The sequence below is a fragment of the Dromaius novaehollandiae genome, chromosome 2, assembly GCF_036370855.1.
Source record: "Dromaius novaehollandiae isolate bDroNov1 chromosome 2, bDroNov1.hap1, whole genome shotgun sequence".
Lineage (NCBI taxonomy): Eukaryota > Metazoa > Chordata > Aves > Casuariiformes > Dromaiidae > Dromaius > Dromaius novaehollandiae.
In genome coordinates, this window is record NC_088099.1 from 19,912,397 (window position 1) to 19,930,479 (window position 18,083).

Below are 18,083 nucleotides of genomic sequence, written 5' to 3' on the forward strand. Positions count from 1 at the left end.
AAATGTATTAAAAAAACCAAAAAACTGACAAATAATTTTAATGTTCTGTTGCATTGGCAGGCTCCACAACATCAGCTTGTTATTTCATTATGTTTAAACTGAACAAAGTCATGCTAAAGTTTTTAAATAATAGGATATTGTTTAAGCAATTTATATGCTTGCCCTTTTTTTTATATGTTCTGTTAATTACACAATGATATCAAATGTTGCCTCATGCTAAAAGGAGACTACTGAAATGTACTAAATGTAATATAGCTGTGTTTTTGGGTTTTTTTAGGAGTCAGGCTCTTAAACATAAAGATGCAGATAAGCAGACTAAGGAAATAAATTTGAAATTTTAGTTTGTCTTCTAATAGTGTGTAACAGTAGCAGATATGTATGAATTTTCATACTGTTTGTAGCTTGAAGTTAAAAATCATGCATATTATTCATATTTTTGCAATAATAGTAGTAGTGTGCCATTTACTGGCTGTCTCCTGTAAAATGTAAGATTACTTAAAGGGTGTTGGCTCACAACAAAGATGATGTTGCTGTAATTTATTCATTTTATGTTTAGGAACAGTAGCTTTTATGTAGAAGACATCTTAGTGGAGTGTGTGTATATTTGTATGTACTTTTTATATGTCCTATGTTAAATGAATAGAGAATTTTTTAGTGCTAGTTGATTTTATTGTGCAGCATTTTAACCTGTCAATTGCTGTGAAAGTCTGGAAAGGATATTTGAAGCACTGTGATTGAAACAAAACTAAGGGGGAAAAAATTGCTTACTGCATTTTGTACTCATGGATTTTGGGAAACCTGCCTACAGTGCTCTACCTACAGTATTTTCCTAGAATTGCTCATCAGTTCAGCTTTTAATTTTTCAGGGAGAGGATGTATGTAGTGATTTTGCATATTCTGTTTTTGCTCACTGAAGGGAGGGAATGCTGTTTTTAAGTTTTAAACTGTCCTCTTAGCTAAAAAAATATACAATACAAATTTCATACTTGTTTCCTCTTTTAAAGCGTTATCATGCAAACGCTTGGATGGTAAACTTTTCCATCTCCCTCTTATTACTTAACATTCATTTAATCTTCTCTCCACAGGCATATTCCCAAGATGCCTACCTGAAAGGCAATGAAGCTTACAGTGGTAATGCCCACAACATACCTGAACCACCACCAATATGTTATCCACGCCTGACATCCACAGCTTCTGTTATGGCACAAGCTGGTGACAAGCTATCTTCTGACTTCACTTTGGGGAAACAGCAAGTCACTAGGCCAGTACGGGCATTGATGCAGCCAGAGAGGGCCTACAGAATGGAAATACAAGTGCCTCCATCACCAGCAGACATTGCAAAATCAAATACAGCTGTGTGTGTTTGCAATGAAACTGTAAGGACTGTTATTGTGCCTTCTGAGAAGGCTGTAGATCTGCCATCTTGTAGAAATAATCATGCTGGTCCATCACACAGGACAGAGGAAGTGAGATATGGCTTAAAAGATCAAACCACTCTAAAAGCACGGACCACATCACCATCTTCCTCAGTGTCCACTGCCATTGTACTTCCACAGACTCCAATAACAAGGCCAGTTGAACCAACTGGAACAATAAGTAAAGCTTCAAATTATGTAGTATGTCCAGAAGGAATCCCAAGCACTAGATCTCCTGCTCAAGCCACTGATTCACCGTCTGTCTCTACTAATCATTATAGTTCTCCCACCTCCCACCAACATATAGACTGGAAGACCTACAAAACCTACAAAGAGTACATTGACAACAGGCGCATGCACATGTATGGCTCCCGAACAATACAGGAAAGGTTAGATAGTTTAAGAGCAGCCTCTCAGAATACAACTGATTATAATCAGGTGGTACCAAATCGCACTGCTTCCCAGGTACGGCGCAGAAGCACCTCTCATGACAGGGTTCCTCAGTCCGTTCAGATCCGGCAGCGGAGCGTCTCACAGGAAAGACTGGAAGATCCTGTGTTGATGAAAGAGTGGCCACGAAGTGCTTCACAAGATACGTTAACTTCACCTTCGATTAATGCTAGGAATCACAGGGCTCAGTCATGGGATTACCTCAGCAAACAGGGTGAAACGCTGGAAAGTTTTCGTTCTGAGAATCTGATTACAGATACAAATGGAGATAGGAGAAAGACTTATAAGTGGACGGGATTTACTGAACAAGATGACCGGCGAGGTATTTATGAGAGGTCTAGACAACATGCATTTCATATGTCCGTTCGAAGCCAAAATTTTTCTATGGCTCCGAGTGCTTATATTTCAGACAATAGGAGAATGGGTAGTAGAGCTTCTCTGTCTGCTTCTCACTTTCAAAAAGTTCCACCAGATATAAAAATGTTACAGTCTTCTCGAGATTTGCAATCTCCTGGGGGAGTAGCAAAACCTACAGCCATTTCACAAGAGAGAACATCTCTCACAACAGCTAGAAGTTTTAAAAGTAGCTCTTTGAAGAACACTGCTTCCTATGCAGCAAAACCATCCTTTCCCCTTAACCAGAGCCTGGATGTTGTTGCCAGCAAAGACCAAAGAACAGTAAATCACTTGCATCAGAGTGGTCAGTTAAATCAACAGCCAAGGATCCGAGCAGAAGGTTCCCCAGACCACAAAATAGAAACTGGCAAAAGCATCCAACCCCCCTCCTTGTCTGCAGCCTCTGCCAAACTTGTCCAGCAAACAAGCGAGAGTTCAACTACCTCTGACAACACAGATACTTCCGTCAGACAAAAGATTCACGATTTTGAAAGGGAAGCTGTCCAAGAGCCTGAAATCCTGCAGCCGGATGTTCAGGAAAATGACAAAGACGCAGTTGTCATGCGGGATAAATCGCCTTCTGGCCACCAAACTCCACAGCCTTTGAGACACCGGTCCTACATTCTTGCTGTGAATGACCAGGAGGCTGCTTCAGACACTACCTGTTGGCTGCCTAACGATGCTCGGAGGGAAGTCCACATAAAAAGAATTGAAGAAAGGAAAGCATCAGGTTCCAGCCCACCTGGGGATTCCCTGGCTTCCATTCCATTTATTGGTGAGTTAAACCAATTATTCCAGTGTCCCTCAAATATTTACCTAGTATCTTTTTTTGGATAGAGACAGCATCATTCCAGGTAGCTCATTACTATTCCTGCAAATCTGGAGGTGGGGGATGGTGGTGCCTTTCCATTAGTTCTTATATAGAATAATATTAGGTTGGTAAAAAGTAGAAATATTTTGCAGAGGAGGAAAAGGTTGTTTTGTTGGGAATGCTGGAATATCGATGTAAAGAGATCTACAGTTATTTGAAATCTTTCTAGAATTTTCCTCAAGCCTGGGAAAAGTCTCAATTATGTAACTGTATCTGGTTATCATTCCACATAATGCTCACATGTTATTTATATGGACAACTAGTATTTAAATAGTTTATAGTGCCTTTCAAAATACTTTTGATTTTTATAGTATAAAACATTTGGAATCCAATAAAGAGAAATACATGTACAGCCATATAATGGTAATTTGTGGGGAAAAAGTTGATTTTAAGAGAGCTGAATAAATAAGGTAAAAGCTTTCTGTGACTGGTATAGGGTGCAGGAAAGTTGTTTCAGGTGAACGTATAGCAGTAAAATGAAGTGAATCTGCAAATAAAGACGACGGGGTGAATAAGAATTGAGGGATTTGTTGAAGCAGGACGTGGCAAGGTGCAGACATTCATCTGTGGGTACCGTGACACAAAAGGAGATGGAACTACGGGAAGCTTAAAGGGCGAGGGCTGAGCGCTTTGGAGTTAAGTTGGAAGAAAAGAGGAAGCCAGTGGAGGGATTGTAAGTAGTAACAAGAAAAGATCATAGAGCTGTTTTGGGTGTGTGGGGAGGTGGAGTCATCTGCAGAAGACAGAATTTCAGTGACCAGGGTGAGTTTTTATTCTAGTTAAGTAGACAATGTCTGTGTCTTCACATCCTTCCCCACCTTGTGGTTATTTTTTTGGTTGTTTTTGATTGTTAGTTTGTTTCCAGTTGTGACTGGTTTAATCCTTTGGAGTCTAGATTTCTGCAGGCCGTTTTCCCCACAGTTTGACTTGTCTCTGACCAGCTTTTTGAATTTAGTATAGTAAGTATTTATCAACTAGCTCACTTGTATTGTGGCTCTGCAACAATGTCCCCCCCCCCCCCCAGTATTATCCATAATATTTGCTATTAGATTAAAGCAGGTTTATTGCAATACCTAACTGAAAATGGTAAAGGAGTTTTGTGTGCATTGGAAGATAGAAACCTTGCACAAGGTAAAATACTCTGTTCATTTGACTTAAGTCTTAACAGGGCTGCTTTCTTAGAGAACTAGTGCATGGGTTTCCTGTTCCTGGGTTTTCTTTTTGAATGGGAGGTATACAGGTTTTTTTGATTACTGAATACATCAGTATCTGGTAATTCTGGATTCTTCTGCGGACCCTATTTATCTTTTTTTAGCATTACTGTAAGTCTGTAGCCAGCCTTTGCACAGATGCTTTTAATCAAACACCTTAATGGTGGTTTAAGCATATTGTTAAGGTTCTGTGCAGTTTTGTACTAAAACTTAGCGTTTTCCTTGAGTGCTTGCTGGGAGTTTTCTAATCCCATGCAGTTTAAGTCATGCTGTAGAAGTCCAACATAGTCTTCTATCTTAATGTGGCTTCATTTAAAGGGTTGGGTTTGATTTAAATAAAGGTTTACTGTGAACTCTTGTTCATGTGGCTTGCTTCCAGTTTTTAGAGAACCGTGATGATTAAAGCTGAAAGAAGCCTTAAACATGGCAATTGTATTCCATTTGGGTAATGGCTGAGCAGTTCAGAAGAAGCAGAAACGTAACTCTCCATTTTAGTTTTTGGCATAATACTGCATGTTTTGATCATGTGAATTCTTGTGAGCTCCTCACCTTTTTGGACTGAAACCTTGTGAATACTCCAGAAATACTGAAAAGTAGTGCTCTCTGAGTGTGAGCACAGTCCTGAGGCAACACGGTACTTGTCTTCCTAAGCAAGGGATTCTTGTGCTGCTGCAGATTCTGTGGGAAAATTAGACCACAGCTCCAGCACGTTCAAGATGAAATAACCCTTTCTGAATAAGGAACGGTATTAGAAGCTATTAAGGCCGGGTATCTTGGGAAGCTAGAATTGATATGCATGTTTCTAACTTTGCTCGTTCCACTCTCATTATGCCTAGTTACAGCTTCACTTGCTGGAAGCCTTACTTGATCAGGCAGGTAAAATCCTAGATCTACTTTGAAACTCAGTTGAAGGCTTTTAAACTCTTGAAGGAAAATCACTTGGGTTTTCTGTTCTTTCTACTTGGGGTTGAGAAGGGTGTTGATTTTGAATGCAGAGATACCTTGGTGTTTGTTGGCAACCTCCTTGCTTCTGTTATGTGTATATCAGCCCAAGTATTCTCAGTGATACTCGGTTTTACTAGGTATGTGTCATTTCATAAATGTATCTATTGAACTTGTATGGTAGGTCTTTGGAGGAGCTTATAAATGAAAATTTGGGGGAAATAAATATCTTCTGAGGCTACATATTACCACATTAAATAGTTTGTGCTCTGTTTATTTTTGTTATTAGTTTACGTTCCTTAGATGTGGTCAGATTATTTTGGGGGAGCAAGTCAGCCAGAAATAGTTGGCTTCTGCATAAGTATTTTGCAAATATCCTGCTCTTGAGTATTACCCAAGAACAGGATGATTTTAGAGCATCTCTTTGTGAGTACCATCATGCCTTTCACCACGAACAGAAATCCAAGTAGACTTTCCATCAGGTTTATTTGTGGCAGCTTCTTGCTGAGATTATGATGATGTGCTGAGGAATGCCTTTTGACTATAGTCCTTTCACAAAATGGTGTTTCAGAGCAGGGAGATTAAATCTTGGCTTGCATTTGCTAATAGAAATGAGACATCTGTCAAGAAAAAAAGATAGTAAGTAGAGGCAGTATCTTTTATAAGAGAAAAAAATATGGTCAAAAAAATCAGACATTATACAATTAGATATTGTATGCTCAAGCTCTTCAGTTAAGTACAGGTTTCTGGGGAATAAGGAAGCAACTGCTTTTATGGAAAAACGTATCCTGGTGCTGCATGCTTCATTACTTTCAATGTGTTACTAAATGCAGACCATCGTGTTTACCTTTGAAAGAAGCTGTTTCTGTTTCAGGTCTGAAGAAGGGCTCTGTTCCTCTGTGGCCTTTTGTTTCAAACTATACCAGTTAGTCTAATGAAAGGTTGTTGCTTCTATGCACAAGCTGTCTTACCTGTTCTCTAAACTAGTAAAAATACTATTTCTATCAGTGATTATTTAAGCAATTGCCAAGTTTAATATACATCTTAAGACCCATAATTTGTATGATTTCTCTGTTAGAAAACAGCAAATAATACATTTCTGATCTACTAATTAATTTTAGGTATGTCAACCTGGCCTTGGATGGAAAGTAGAATGCTACTTAACATTTTTCTAACTGAAGAGGAAAGAAGGTTGATTCAGAATATAGATATTTTAATATATTTCTTAGATGTAGTTGTTTAGTGTGCGTATTTGAGATTTTATGGTTAGCTTGAAACTATTTTTTACACCATTTATTGCAGATTAGAAAACCGTAAAAAGGATTATTCAGCTCCCAGATTTGGTTACTTAGCTTGGAGTAAACTAGCCATACGAACGAAATGGAGAGACTGACTTAATACTTGAACTCATTCCAGTATGTTTAACTACTGGTGCAGTTTCATGCTTTGGCCTGATACTGTGAATATTCTTTCCAACATAGGTTTTGATGTGGGTTATCACATGAAAGTCAATTTTCAATGGATGTGTTTAGAATGCTTAAGCTAAATAAACCTCATCTTGAAGTTTAAAAATATTTTTCAAATCAAAACAAGTTTTATAGTCATCCTATTGCTGAGTTTTTGTCAAACATACAGTGGTATTAAATAAGTACTAATAGATTTTTCCTCAGTGGTGTGATCCCGTTTTTGAGAATATCTAACATATCCTTATCCTAGAAAATGAGGTCACTTCATTCCACTATTAATTTATGAATAACTGAGAGAAAATTAGACAGATAAAAATATTTGACCAGACTGTAATAAGACTGAAGAACAGTAAGAAGTCAGACAAATGCCCTCTCTGACACTGACTGAAATCAGGTACCTAAGGCAAGGTGTAAGAAGGACAAGTATGTATAATACTTCATGCAAGTACTTTCCGTCCTCCAACTGTTTGCACCTTACGTTACCTGAGCTAAATGTGGTTTGTGTGTGTTCCATAAGAGTTTCACAGTTTTATCTGCATGTTACCTATGGAGCTTTTTCTCTTTGATACTGCTGCTGGTGTTTTGAACCTGCCTCCTACTTGCTTAATTTCTGATGCAAGTGCTGTAAGAGTGACCAGTGCGCCACTAGTCTTGATTCACCCTTTCCACGCCACTCGTGGGTTTGATATCTCTGTTCCACCTACCCTTAGAGCAGGCAAACAACCGTGGTGGTTTATGTGCCAGTCATTAACATACAGACAAGCTCTGCTTTTCACCTCGTTTTAAGAGTTTATCTTCAAGTTACTTTTCAGAAGCAAAGAACAGATTATTTTTTCCACTGTGCTCAAATAAGATCCATTTTTCTACAAACTTCTACCATAATAAACAAAAGTATTTGGATAGTTGCTGAGTTACAGGTAAGATTGATTCAGTTGGTTTCCAATGGATTTTGCTTGGCCTCCTTTTAATTTTTTTTTTCGTTGCTGTTCCAAATGCTTTTTCTTAAGTAAATGAACTAAGGGTACTCGGAGATGAAACATTTGAATTTCTAAAATACCCAGCACCAGTTAAACTTTTCAACCATTTTTATTGTAGGTGTGATGGTATGCTCCTGTTACAGTGTTGAAAGTAGAGATACATAAAGCTTACCTTTCTCAATACCTACCTTTAAATAGTAAGCCATGCACATAACTCAAAGTACTTTATCTTCTGAAAGAATAACACATTTTCTGCCTTTAAAATGAATTATATACAACACCTTTCCTCTTCTCCCCATACTTCTGTATCCTCCTCTCTGCAGGCTGCTCAGGCACTGGTGCAGAAGATGATGTAAATACGCACACAAACACACTGCAGTTATAGTCTGGAAACTACAGAATAAATATGCTTTCACAATGCATTAGGAAAAGGGTTATGATGGTAGGAATGAAGAAAGGTTAGGGAAAAAACTAGGAATATTTTCCTCACATGTAATAGAAAAATGGTTAAGAGAATGTTCTCATTCTATTTTTTTTTTTTTTCATTATGAGAACATCAAGCAGATGAGGATAAGCATCAAGCAGAGAGGAATTCAAAACCTCAAATTTCAGCAGCAAAGACCATGACATGTCAATGCAAAATGTATGGATACCTTTAGGGCAAGTGGTGGCCGAACAAAGATTTTGATATGGCATGTTCTAAGGAAATTTTAATTTTAGCAAAGATTTTTAATCGCCAGGCTGAATAAGAAAATCTTCAACCATCGTGATAATATAGTTTTTTCTACAAGTTACTGGCTAGCTCTTCCAAACTATGAAAATATAAATGTAGCTGCACTAAAAATCAGAGCTGACAGCTGTTCCCTTTTGAAGGACTATTGCTTCCATTATTTTAGCAACATCTCTGGCACAGCTTGTAACATGTCATCAGTGTTTCTAAGATAAGCATCAATCTTCTGTTTTTTCAGGGTTTTACAGTGTGGCCTGCCAATTTGCTATTGCTCCAGGCTGAAAATTTTGGTGTTTCTTATCCAAAGAACAATTTTTAAATCATTGTGGCATTCTGAAGTATAGCAGCCAAAACACAGAATTACAAATTAGTGGTTTGAACACCATTTATATGCTTCTGTAACTCAGAAATGCATTTTTAATTAAAACTCAGAGTTTGAAGTCAATAATTCATAACATCTAGAAGAGATTTAATTGAATAGGGGCATCAGATTTCCTTTGTTTGGTAATGGGTAAAGTTTTCAAAGTCATCCTTAGTATATCATGATAACTTAAAATAATAATTACAGGTGATAAAGGACTGCTAGCAGAGTTCTTGGCCAAAAAAAGTGTATTGAGAATTGTACTGTATTTTTTGTATGGCAGGCACTATATTGTGAACATAGACCTCTAGAATTATCTTGTACCTGTATCTAACATGAATATATAGAAAGATATTTACACATTTTTTTTTAACATTGAAATAAGCAACAGACTGTCATAGACAAGATTTGAAGAATAACCTTACATTAAGAGTAACTTTGGGAAGACTTTTCTTACTTGCGTGAAACTTGGTCAGTATAATAAACATACTATTTACATGTGCGCAATAGCAGGGGGCTGAATTTGATGACGCAGGAGGCTTTTCCAGTCCTGTATTTCTGTGGCTTACGTAAATGAGTGCGATCAGCATGCAGACATGTTCCCGTTACGTTCTTTTGGCTACGTGAGGATAATTATGTAAAGTAGATACATGGAGAGGTTCTTTGCTAAGACATTCAGTGCTGGAACTATGGGTTTTTTTGTTTGTTTGTTTTGTTTTTTTAGACTTTATTAGCAGCTCTTTTTTTGAAAAATGAGATTATAAAAGGTAGCAAGTAATCATGAATCCAGACATTAGTGTATCTTCTTTCCAAATCATGTCTTTTAGATACTGGGGATGTTTTACTATTGGAAGACGTGGATCGGCTTGTACTTCAGGATGTGTAATAAAAAGTTACTTTTATGGGATAATTATTTAGTCCTTTGTGCTATTTTGTGAGATAGCAAAGTTAATTTCATATTGTTTATTTTTGATTGAACAATTCAGTTTGGGTTTATTTGCTATTTCTAGCCTTCTCACTGCACAGATGACATTGTATAGATACATTTTTTTAATTTGTTCATCTTCCTGACAGAGTATTAAGAAAAGTGAGGCTTCCTGAATAAGAAGATCTATATAGGTAGAACTGTGTTTACCTTAAAGTCAGCTTCTTTTGAAGTTTCTTGGACGTGAGAAGCCTCTGGGATAGACCTTTCATGACTTCTTTGCACATGCCTGTGTGTGTGTGAAGGTCCATTTCCTACCTCCAGAAACCTGTCTGTCCTCTGCTCTTCCTTCCTTCACTCCTCTTAGCGGTGCCTCTTCTCTCTAGCTCTCGTGCCCTCTGCTCCCTGCTCTGCTCTCCCTTGCTGCACTTGTGTCTGTGCCTCCGCGGCCTTTGCTGACCCCTCGTGTCCTGCCGTCAGTGGGGTGGCTGAAGGACAGGAGAGCTGTTCCCTAGGGCTGTGTCGTGAGGGAAACCCTCTGCGCAGGGAGGGAGTTGGAGGAAGCCTGAACTGAGAGAGAGCAGGAGGTGTCAGATGTGGGACAAGGCTGTAAAGCCTGCACGTCCTGTATTTAAGAATAAGACTTTGGGACAAGGTGGTGGTGTGTGTTGTGACGATGCAAAGCCTGTTGTGGTATCACGTAGCATGAAGTGTTTGGGTAGGACAAAGCCTGCAAAGTGCTGGAGGTGAGGGAGCATGTCTAATGTGAGGCTTAATGCAGAGTCTGTTGGCGTTACTGGAATATCCCATCCAGTCCCTCAGTAAAGGAAAGATTTTTTTGATCTCTTTAATGAAAGTGCATTAATTTTTTGCTTCCTCTTCTGCTTGTAAGCAAATGAAACTGCAGTGTAAGATTCAGATTCATTCTTAATTTGCACTACAGAAGTGAGCTGTGTTTATGAGAGAATTACTGAAGGAATAGTGAGCCAAAGGATAGAAGATTTTTTGTTTTCTGGGTTTTTTTTTTTTCCGGGGGGGGGGGGGGGGTTGTAATGAATGATAGGTAGCTTCCATCCCACTATCTGGAAACCTTCAGATTTGTGCCTCCCTTGAGTGAAAATAATGTTTTTAATGACTATTTTAGTCCTTTGTGCTTTGGAGCCAGAACTTCCCTTTAGCCTCCTATAGAAGGCTGATCTATTTACAAAGAGTGAGTAATTCAGTGTTGTAATTCCACAATATTGATGAGTAACCAAAATTGCATGAAGTGTACTGTAGAGGCATCTTTAAACACACGCCCAGTCCAAGAATTCAGTACAGTTTTCAGAAAGCCAGCAAATAAAGTATAGTTAACCTCTTCGATGTATGTCGTTTGGGAAGCTTGTATGTGGAGTGATTTTTTTAAGTGTAAGTGTATGCTATTTCAAAGTTAGTATCTTCATATCAAAAGCAATCTAAAACTATTTTAAATGTGCATTTCTGTTCAGTTATTATTTTTTAATAGTCCTCGATTTAAATTACGGAGTTGTTCAATTAGGCTTTGTAGCCATATGCTCACACTGTTTAAATTGAATTGTTTAATTACTGATTTAAATGGTAATGTGATCTACCGTACACTTACCAAATAATACCATTCCTTCTTGCAATCTGAGGTGTTGAGGTACTGCTTGCAAGGCTGCCAGGTCCTAGGGGGATAGACCTGAAAGCTGCCTTCAGCCTTGGCAGGGTGGGTTTCCTAGCCACTTTCTTCCAGCAGTGGAGAAAGACGAGGCACTGTGAATCCCCAAGGGGCTGGTGGAGGAAAGCACCTCTCTCTGTTGATGATAAAGGGAGCTCAATAAGACTAACTTCTCTGGACTAAAGCTAGTCTGTGAATTCATTCTCAAAGATTATATAGTATGATTCAGTTAACTAAACAATTTCCCTAAGAAGTTATGCAATCAGAAGTTGGCTAAACGGGGAACTCTCAACGGAGCTCCTGTGCAGAAAGGACATACACAAAAGCAGGAAGCGAGGACAGGCTACAAAGAAAGAAAATAGAAACGTTGCCTAGGCACGCAGGGATGATGTTAAGAAAGCCAAAGCTCAAATTGAGTTGAAACTGGCAAGTGCAGCAAGAAGTGCATCTGCAGCTTTGGTAACCGTGGAAGAAAACCTGCACCTGCTGCTGAATGGCATGGGTGATTTAGTGATGGTGCATGCGGATAAGGCTAAAGTGCCCAATGCCACCTTTGCCTGTCTTCACCGACAAGGTCTCTCAGGTCTTTGTACTTACAGACAGGGTTCGAGGAGGAGAGGAACTTCCAGTAGTGAATGGGCATTGGGTCGGAGATCTCCTGGGAAGCTCAACCCATGCAAGTCCCTCAGACTTAATGAACTGCATCTGAGGGTGCTGAGAGAGCTGGCCAATATCATTGCAAGGACACCCTGTCATTTTTTGAAAGGTCACGAAGATTGGGGGAGGTCCCTGATAACTGGGGAAAGACAAATTGGGCACTTATCTTCAAAAAGGACAAGGAGGACAATCCAGGGAATGCAGGCCAGTCAACTTCATTTCAGTCCTCAGGAAAATCATGGAGCAAGTCCTCTTGGAACTTATTTCTGGGATTATGAAGGAGAAGGTAACTGGGAAGAGTCAGAGTGGATTCACCAAGGTTAAATTGTACTTGACCAACCTGATTGTCTTTTATAATGGGATGACTAGATCTGTGGTTGAGGAGAGAATGATAGATGTCACCTACCTTGACTTCAGCAAGACTTTTGATGTGGTTCGTCATAGCATCCTTGTTGTTACAGTCTAGACAGGTGTACTGCTGGAGGGGTGGAAAAACTGGGTGGGCAGATATAAAGGGTAGTGGCTAATGGTGCAATGTGCTACCTGGAGGCTGGTTACCAGTGGGGTTCTTCAGGGCCCATCTCATTTAATATCTTTATTGGTGACCTAGAGGGGAAGTGGAATACCCTCTCATCAGGTTTGTAGACAACACCAGACTAGGGGATGTAAGTCCCTACATTTGAGTGCAGGGCTGCCATTCAGAGGGACTTAAGCTAAAGGAGCGGTCTGACAGGAACCTCTTGAAATTCAGCAAGGACAAATGCTAAGTTTTGCCCCTGGGATAAGCTAGTCCTCTGCAGTGATGCGGGCCAGGGGCTGACTGGCTGCATAGCAGCTTTGCTGAAAAGGGACTGGAAGTCCGTGTGGGCAGGAGACTAACGTGAGTTCACCCTAGCAGTGATGAAGGCTAATGTGATGCTGGGCTGTGTTAGTGAGAGCACAGCCAGGATTTTGAGGGAAGAGGTTGTTCACGTTTGCTTGGCGCTTGTTAAACTGTAGCTGGATTTTTTCTTGGTTTTAGCTAGTAAATCCAAGTTATGATTATAGTTGGAGTTGTGTTGCCTCTTTATTAAAAGCTTTCAATGTGTCTTACCTTGTAAAAATGTTTTTATGCTGAAAGGCTCTTTCTGAAAATCACTAGTTTTTACAGTATACCAATTGTGTAATTGTGTACTTGTGGTCAAACATGCATGAAAAGCAGCATCATGCCTTTAACCAGAGATGCTCTTTCACCAACCAGAGTTCTTGCTGCCTCGTTTTCCCATGGTCTGTCTCTTGGATCGCTTTGCAGACAATAAAGCAGAACAAATTGTATTCGTATCCTTTTTACAAATGGAAGCAACTTAAAGTAGTCCTGAAAGCTTTGGCTGTGTGTTTTTTTTTTTTTTTTTTTTTTTTTTTTTTTTTTTTTTTTGTTACAAGCAGGTGGAGGGATACTGATAACCTTTGAGATTACTAACTGAAAGAGCATTATTTTGTGCGGCTTGTTTGTTCTGTGCTTCACTGCATTTCATATACCATCATTTCTGTTACTTGGTGGGCAGAATACATCCTTCCGCATACTCTGCAAGGCATTTGGTAGTACAAATGCACTGATTGATCAAGGAAACTGAAAAGGGAGAGACATATCCCAATCACTTAAGAAAAAAGTCAAAATTCAGGGGATACGTGTAGTTTTTCTATTGGACAACATCTGTGGCGTTTGCCAGTGCATTGAATTAATAAGCAGAATTCATATGGTGTACGTCGTAGTTTGTTCCGTAATGGTTTTACATGAGGTTAAAGGCTTGCCATTAGCTGATCTTCCATCTCTTTATTGATTGAGCAGAATTATTTTCCTCCTGTGCCAAGGTCATTTGCAATTTCTTTATAGTTTGCATGTTTCTAAAACAACTTTAATTTGGATTCATTTGGGGATTAGATCCACTGTGAAACAAGTAGCATCACTTGATGGCTTCTGGCAACTTGCAGCAGATGATTAGCCTGACTGCTGCTCGCTCACCCCTGGTTAGGGTCCCAGGTGAAGTGGCACATACTCTGTTTTTAGGAATAGAATGAAATAAAACAATTACCAAGATACTATGTTAACAACAGTATATAATACAGCGAGAGAGATACTTGCACTACAGATTAGATCCCAGAATGTCTCCCTCCGCCCCGATAAACTGCTAGAAGTCTGCCATGAACATGTTTTTAGAACAAATGCCAACACTAGCATTGTTGGATGAACTGAACTCCTGTTGTTGTAAATACTTCTATGTAGGTATTCAAAATTTTGTTGTTTTCTTTTTTTCCTTGTTGTTTCATACAGCAGGTTTTGAAGTCTCCTAAGTGGGACTTTTAGGACTTAGAGAAAGTACATCTTAATAATTTAACAAGAAATGCACTGAAAGTTGAATAATTATTGCTGCTTTTGAAGAATTTATGAAGAATTTATTTTTCCTCAGCCTACTACTTGGATTTAAGTAGCGTATGCTGTGGGAAATTATGTAGTATTGCCCAATGCTTTTGTATTCATAGCTCAAGCAGATTTATTTTAAGTGCTAGCATTTTTATAACCTTTGGGAGTGGAGTCTGGCATTCTGAATCAAGTCTGTAGCATAAATAAGTTAAAGGTGAGAACTTCCAGTTTACATATTATAAACTAATTAAACCATATTAAAATTGTTCAGTAAGTGGAAATATTCATTAGTCAACATTAGTGTACTTCTCTCAGGATTTCCCATAGGGAAGCTGAGCAAATGAAAAAGAAAATAGGACAGTGAGCAATTGTAGTTTAGAAAATGGAAGTATAACTGAGGTTTTTCCTATCCCCTGACTGCAGTATAGAAGAGAACTGTAAATGTTTCTAATCTATCTCTGTGGATGCAAATAAAACTTAGAAGTTATTTAAATAAACTGTGGTATTAAGGCTTTGTTATGAATTCTTTTGCTTTTTCTTTGTGGATGTTTTTTAGTTTGCAGCCAGTTTCTTAGTTTTTTGATACTTTTTAAAATTAAGTTAACCACTCCAGTAACAGCCCTTTCCTAAACCTTTCTGTACTTTAATCAATTCTATCGTCTTGTTTTAAATTTACATTGCCTAATTTTGATGGTACAAGCTCTGCCTTTAGCAGAACTGTTAGTGACTGTTTGAAAAGCACAATGCAGCACATGCAGTTGTGTTCGTACAAAGCAAAGAATAAACCTCTGTTTGAGTGTTCACTGATTTCAATAGGCTTTTCAGAAGCTCTGCATATTACAATTCTTAGCACCTAGAATACATACATATTCATTAAAGCAGTACAGTTCGGCCCATGCTCGTGACTTGATTCTCTCCACCCCTTCTTCTACCGTAGTACGAAGTAGAATTATTTTTCTAACGCTACTAGTGTGTTTGAGAAGATGTCAGAGCTCTTTTCTCAAAATTGTCGACCATAAATCTTTCAGCTTCTTCCATCTTGTAAGAAACATGTTAAAAACTAGAAGTACTTAAAACTTTTTGGAATCTTTCATGATGACACTTGTGACTATTGAGACTGTGAGGTGCTGGACATGTATGGCATGCAATCGTTTGTATGAACAATTAGTGGAAGAGATAATTGGTATGTAGTAGTGCTATCTTTGAAAAGTATGAATATTTGCTTCTTTATTTGAATATGTGGGAATTTGGCAGGGTGGATGCTAGATACCTGTTTCAAATGCCTTTTTTTTTTTTTTTTTTTTTTTTTGGTAACTTGGCTTTATTATTTGAACACTTTTGAACTGAATAGTTTCTGGAAGTCTGAATGTGCCTATTTTATTGTAGGAAGTAGTAATTATCTGTCTTTTGAGTTCAGACTTACTGATAGAACAAGTGTTCTTTACATATATGGACACACCATCTACTTGAAAATCATACTGCAAGAATTTAGTAAGTAATTCTAGTTTCATTCATGCACTGCAAAATCTGTAATCAGGTATGACCTTTGCCTTTATCCCTAATGTACAATTAACAGCCTTACAAAATGAAACAGGTTCTTGTTTAAAAAAAAGAAAGTATATTTAACAGCATAAATTAATTGGACCCTTGATGTTTGTTTGAAAGACTAGATGTTTAAGATAATTAATCTGATATCCCAGTAATGAGAAGTCCAGACAGCTATTTAATTTGAGCATTTAATTAACACATTTAACATGCTAATATGTTGCATATTACCTTTGTAGATGAGCCGACTAGCCCTAGTATTGACCACGATATCGCACACATTCCTGCTTCTGCTGTTATTTCTGCATCTGCTTCTCAAGCACCCACTATAACAACTGTTCCGCCTAGTCCCGCATCTCCAATCCCTTTACTTCGGCGACAGCTTTCACATGATCATGGTAAGCATTGATTTCATTTTTTTTCCATGCAACGTTTTTCCTTTTCTAAAAAAAATTACCTTCTCTGGAGAACACCTGTGAAAACTGTAATCTTTTTATAGCTTAAAATAAATTGCAGAAATGTTATTCAGGTTAATATATATTTGATAATTTTGATCTGTTTGTAGAATCCATCAGGCCTAGTGTCCTGGATAGCCAGCCTGCCACAAAAACTGAGAGATCGAAGTCATACGATGAAGGATTGGATGACTATAGGGAAGAGGGAAAATCGTAAGTTCAGAAAAAATATCTATTAATTTGCACATATTTTTTGTAAGTATGTAAAAGGTTATTTTAACATCTATTTTTTTTCTCCCAACAGATCCATTAAGCATGTATCTAGTTTAAAGGGGATCAAGGTAGGTAAATATATGTAACCACTTTTAAGAATTATGAATGTTACTGCGACAAGTCGTATGAATAAGTGCTGTATTAAACACAGACATGGAGCACGGAGTTTATTGCTACCCGTAAGATTATTTATAATTAACTTTGATTTGATTTTAATGCTTAGTTTTGGTTCCCCCCCCCCCCCCCAAGCTGGTGCCATATGTATCATATAAGTAAACATGATCTGATGTTTTTGAGGCTCCCTTGATTTTCATTTTCTTCAGCCCCTGTAAACAAAGCATATTTATGATGAGCTTTCATAAGACAAGAACTTAGTAATGAGAGTCTAAGATTCCTGCAATGTTCTAAAATATTTTTGGGATGTGTAAAGTCACAATTATACATTTTACTTTATGGGAACTTCAGAAGTCATATTTTCCAAGGAGGTTCTGTGAGGGGATTTTCTCTGATGAGGTGTCATCTTTTAAAATGAAAAGTTAAACATCTTGAATTTAGAGATTACAGAGAAGTGTATTTAGAGATACACTGTGGGGTTCCTTCTGTGAGTTTATTTGTTTTGGTTTTGCTTTTGTTTTTTTAGGTCCCAGACAGTCAAAAATCATCAGAGGACTCTGGTTCCCGAAAAGATTCTTCCTCAGAGGTCTTTGGTGATGCCTCCAAGGAAGGATGGCTCCATTTTCGTCAGCTTGTCACAGATAAAGGAAAGGTACCCGTTTCTTAATGTCCACCCAGGATAACCTTTACACTGGTGTAAAATTAAGAGTAAGATACTTGAAAGCATAGGAAAGAAATTTTCTTTAAAAAAAAAAATTTTTTTTGGAAGTAAAATACTGAGGGTACAAGCTTCAGTAAGACTGACAGAGTTTTAGACCTACTTGTTAGAAGACTGACCTGGGCAACTTCCTCAGGTTCTTTCTATAGACTGTTTTCTGAACTGCTTTAATTTTATATTTCAAAACATCTGTGAAGTAAACTCATTTCTAAGGACTGATTAAGTAGAAAGAATCAATCTCTTGATAACCGGAGTCTTTTTTCCCTTTTGCTAATAATGAGAAAAGCTCTGATGTTGATGAGTGTTGCAGAGTTGTTGAGTTCAGGTCAACCTTCTGCATATTCACAGACTAAGACTTAAGGTAAATCAAGGGTCCAGAATTGCATTGTTGTATGGGTGTATGTCTGGCTCAAATCAAGTTTAAAAGGCTTGAACAAGAGCCCACGAATTTTTTTTTCTTTAATATTTATTCTAATGCCTCTGTGAAATTCTATAGTT

General features: G+C 38.1%; 1 protein-coding gene across 3 annotated transcripts in view; it reads left to right on the forward strand.

Moving 5' to 3' along the window:
* The window catches only part of ARHGAP21 (Rho GTPase activating protein 21), a 125,503-nt gene that overhangs the window by 91,856 nt on the left and 15,564 nt on the right, over positions 1–18,083 (forward strand). For all 3 annotated transcript variants that reach the window (XM_064505920.1, XM_064505919.1, XM_064505921.1), the window contains 5 exons: positions 1,086–3,036; positions 16,265–16,423; positions 16,591–16,693; positions 16,785–16,821; positions 17,394–17,519. In XM_064505920.1, coding sequence (XP_064361990.1) covers positions 1,086–3,036; positions 16,265–16,423; positions 16,591–16,693; positions 16,785–16,821; positions 17,394–17,519 — 2,376 coding nt within the window. The remainder of the gene's footprint in view (positions 1–1,085; positions 3,037–16,264; positions 16,424–16,590; positions 16,694–16,784; positions 16,822–17,393; positions 17,520–18,083) is intronic.